The 3880-nt window shown below is 41.5% G+C and overlaps 1 protein-coding gene across 1 annotated transcript in view; it reads right to left on the reverse strand.

The window, feature by feature from the left end:
• The window catches only part of LOC103607890 (mucolipin-3-like), a gene marked incomplete at its 3' end in the record, with an annotated part of 4015 nt that extends 3164 nt beyond the window's left edge, over positions 1-851 (reverse strand). The window contains exon 1 of the mRNA XM_008592350.1: positions 624-851. Within this exon, the coding sequence (XP_008590572.1) occupies positions 624-851 (228 nt within the window). The remainder of the gene's footprint in view (positions 1-623) is intronic.
• Positions 852-3880: the final 3029 nt, after the last annotated feature.

The raw sequence follows: 3880 nt of genomic DNA on the forward strand, positions 1-3880 counted from the left end.
AAGAATGAATTACAACCAATCAATATAAGGATCACAAAATATGGTTTCCTACAAAAATGTTAAAAGAAGCCAAGAAAATCAGATTTGAAAAATTTTCCTTTGAGCTAAAATGAAGTCCCATGTTTCACTAGCTAATGCCACTCCTCTTTTGTTAAACTCCACATTCTTCCATTGCACTGCTGTCATGATCACAGGGCTGTGACAATCCAAGAACTAGCCTGTAGCAGAAACTCTTGAAGTTACTGGAGAGAGAAATTCCCAGGAAACTAACTAGGAAGGAAAAGAAAATCCTCATGTTGGGCAATGCTAGTTTCCACTGCTGATTTAGAAACCTACAGCTAAACCTCTTGACTGGAAGCCAAATATTAAAATTTTCCTTTCCTGAACACTAATTAGATTACATGACTAAAATTATAATTTAATGAAGGACAAGAAGAAAAAGCTAAGGAAAAAAAGCCAAAGTCTTTCACAACTGTTAAAGAGAGAAGGACTTAAGATTGTATGTTTCATTATTTATTGTTCCCCACTATGCATATTATTAAAGTTATAAAAAAAAAACCACTGTCCACAGTTCTCTGTTATTAAAAGAGGCCTTCACCAAACTCATGATCTGAGATGCTTACCTGGAGAGTCACCATTGCAATTTTTAGAATTTGTATGGCAAGTTTCCACGGTTTTCTACCTCGAGCCCAGAACTTCTCACAAGGATTCATAAAAAAAAATTTGAGTTTTCGCCTCATTTGGTCTTCTAATAGAAGCTCTTCAGATGGAGATGTATGATGATTAAAAGTGCAGTGACTTTCGTCTTCGTGAGAGCTGCAGCTATTTACAACTACCTCAGGATTTGCCATCTCTAGGGAGGAAAAAAAAAAAACAACAACCCAACATTTCCATTCAGTCAGTAAAGGCATACATACCTATTCTTTGCTATTGCAGGATATTGCAGGAAGAAGCCCAAACAAAAGATTTCAAATAAGGACCGTTGCACTAAACTGTACTTTAGTTGTTTACAGAATTAATTAGAAAGTAAGACATCATTTTTCTATTTGTTTCAATTACTAAGTGGATTTTCACCTAGTTGAAAGTTACCAAATTCAAGTATGTATATGCTTTCTGCCTCATTCAGTAACAGATACAGTTACAGCAGGGATTGAGACCTGCAAGCCTGGGCAAGGACTTCAGAGGGTAGGCAGACACTGAAATTGTATGCAAAATTTTGTGTATTTGTGGATATGGCCATTTTTTCCTGAGGAGAAACTAAAACTTTCATCAGATTATTAAAAAAAAAAAAAAAATTTAAACCACTGAGTTAAAGGCAGTAGGGTGTAGAGAGCCAAGTTTGGTTCTACAACTTAACCCTTGTGTGACCTTAAGCAAGTCACTGAGCCTCCCCGAGCCTCAGTTTCCTTTCTTGAAAAATAGGAATAATACCTACCCTCATATGACTGTAGCGAGCATTAAATAAAAATGAAATAAAGCCCTTGCATGGGATCTAGCACTAAGCAGGCAGCCTAACTTAACCTACGCCCCAGCAGACAGAACAGCTTTCTAAACAGCCAAGATTCTTAAGGGACAATATGAGCCTCCAAAAACTTAACTGTTGTTCCTAACGGGCAATGTGAGCCTCTGAGAACTTAAGTGTTCTATAGAGGGGGACTTCATAGGCACTCGCTTTAAGTCCGATTCCCAGTTATCCTCATCACTTGTATTTGCTTCTTATTGAAAGTCTTATAGTTATGTAGCACATTTTACTTTTCAATGTACTTCGTACCTATTATTTCTTTTGTCGCTTTGTAAAGAGTGAGGCTGGTTTAATTGTCTTCATAGCCAGGTTTTCCAAAGTGACAGATAAGTCACTCCAGAGACTGGGACCTATCTTGGATTTTCCTTCAGATTAATACTGGTACTATGGAAACCTGTTCAAAATAATATATCTCAAACCACCAGGAGAGTACAGTATTTCCATAAAGAATAGAAAGGTTGGCTTTGTTTGATACTTTTACAATAACTCGTATTCAGCAAAGAAAGGGGGAAAATTTAATTTGCATTCATACAGTATTTGACAAGTCATTGTTTAGGTACCACACTGTTTTCCAAGTCTAGAAACCCATTTCTGATTCCAATTCAAACATTCTTAGCAAACCCTACATCTCCAATCAGTAGATATTGTCTATAAAAACTAACCCTGGGGAAAGTTTTGAAACTCTTGATTAATGAAAAAATTAATAAAACTGCTGCGTGAATAAAGCATAAAACATATTCACTATATAGCCTATGCAAACTATGCACTACCTTCAAATGAAATAATTATGATAGAAGTCATTCAAGTGTGGCTCATATGTGTGTGTGTTAAAATGCCTGTCAAAGCATAAGTACAATAATTCTTAGGTAAAGACATATGAAAAAAGTTACTAATCCCTTAGAGTTTTCACTCAAGAACATTTTATTTCCTCTTTCAAAAAGATAGGATAACGTGATGGATATGCTGACTACCAGGAGGAGATCATTATACAATGTGTGCATGTATTGAAACAACACACTGTATGCCATTAACATGTACAATTAAAAATAGGTAACAGGGGCCCACCAATCATTAGCTCAGTTGGTTAGAGCACAGACTTACAATATCAAAGTCATGGGTTTAGATCCCTCCACCCCCCAGCCACCACCACCCCCCCCACACACACACACGAAGTGAATATTTTTTGAAAAGGTAGGATATTTTAGCCAGCATTTAAGGAGCTTTTATCTGTAGGACTTAAAACGAAGGTGATTTTATGCTGATAAAACCTTGCATATGAATACCAACATAATAATGAAGTTGTTAATAATGAAGCATGTTGGTGAACTACAGATCTGAGGTCACGTTAAGCCCTTTCCATTCTGATACGAGGAAAATTAAACTTTAAACAAATTAGCCACACACCATGTAACAGTAACCCACAGGAGCAAAGAGAAAATGAGCCAAGCACCCTTAATTTATTCAGCACATCGCACCAAGTTGTTCCGGAAGCAAGACATTTCATTCTTAAGGACCGACCGCTAAACTTGCAAACATTAGCTTTATCTCATCTGAAAAGCCCTTTCAAGGGTGCATTTTGAAACCGGCAAACTGTGGGGACCCCCAGCCGCTGAAGGAATATCCGCAGCTGCCTTCACAGCCACGCGGGAGCGCTGCTCGGGAGGCAGGGTGGGCGAAGGGGACCATCAGGAGAGTCCACCCGAGGTATCAGGCTTGATCTTAGAACCGACAACTGACACAGAGGTTATTCATGCGTGGCGGTCAAAGGCTTAATTCGACTGAGCTGCAAAAAATTAGAGAAAGCCAGGGAATACGCGTAAATAGTAAAAGCCTCACAGGTGGCGACCAAGTAGCAACCTCATTTCTTAAGAAGCTCTTTCGCTCTTCACCACACCCAAAACTTCGGTCTCTCTTTTCTTTCTTCCTTCCTTCATTTTTTAAAAACAAGCATTCAGACTGGCTTTCCCGCACTGGCTGGTGTTCCGTGGGGAAAGCGCTGCCCCTCGGACTCTACAGACGGCCCGGGCCCGGCTGGAGGCTGCTTTGCACCAGCGCAGGGACCCCGGCTTTATCCCCCATTTCCATCCGCCCCCCTGCACCCCTTGCCTCTAATAAAGGAGCAATGCGAGTGGAGAGAGGCCCGCAGAGCAACTTCAGGACCACCTACGAGCCCCCGCCGGCACCCAGACGTCCGCCCGCGCCCCAGGCCTCTGAGGGCGCGGCTCTGGGAGGGGAGAGGCTTCCTGCTCTCGGGGTTCGCGCCTCGGGCTTCCCGGTGGGCGGGGGCCGAGGAGCAGGCCCCCCACCCGCCGCAGTTTGGGCCTGCGGCTAAGCAGGGCGGGGGCGCGCCGACCAGAC

The sequence above is a fragment of the Galeopterus variegatus genome, unplaced genomic scaffold (genome assembly GCF_000696425.1).
Source record: "Galeopterus variegatus unplaced genomic scaffold, G_variegatus-3.0.2 Scaffold7809, whole genome shotgun sequence".
In the NCBI taxonomy this organism is placed as follows: domain Eukaryota; kingdom Metazoa; phylum Chordata; class Mammalia; order Dermoptera; family Cynocephalidae; genus Galeopterus; species Galeopterus variegatus.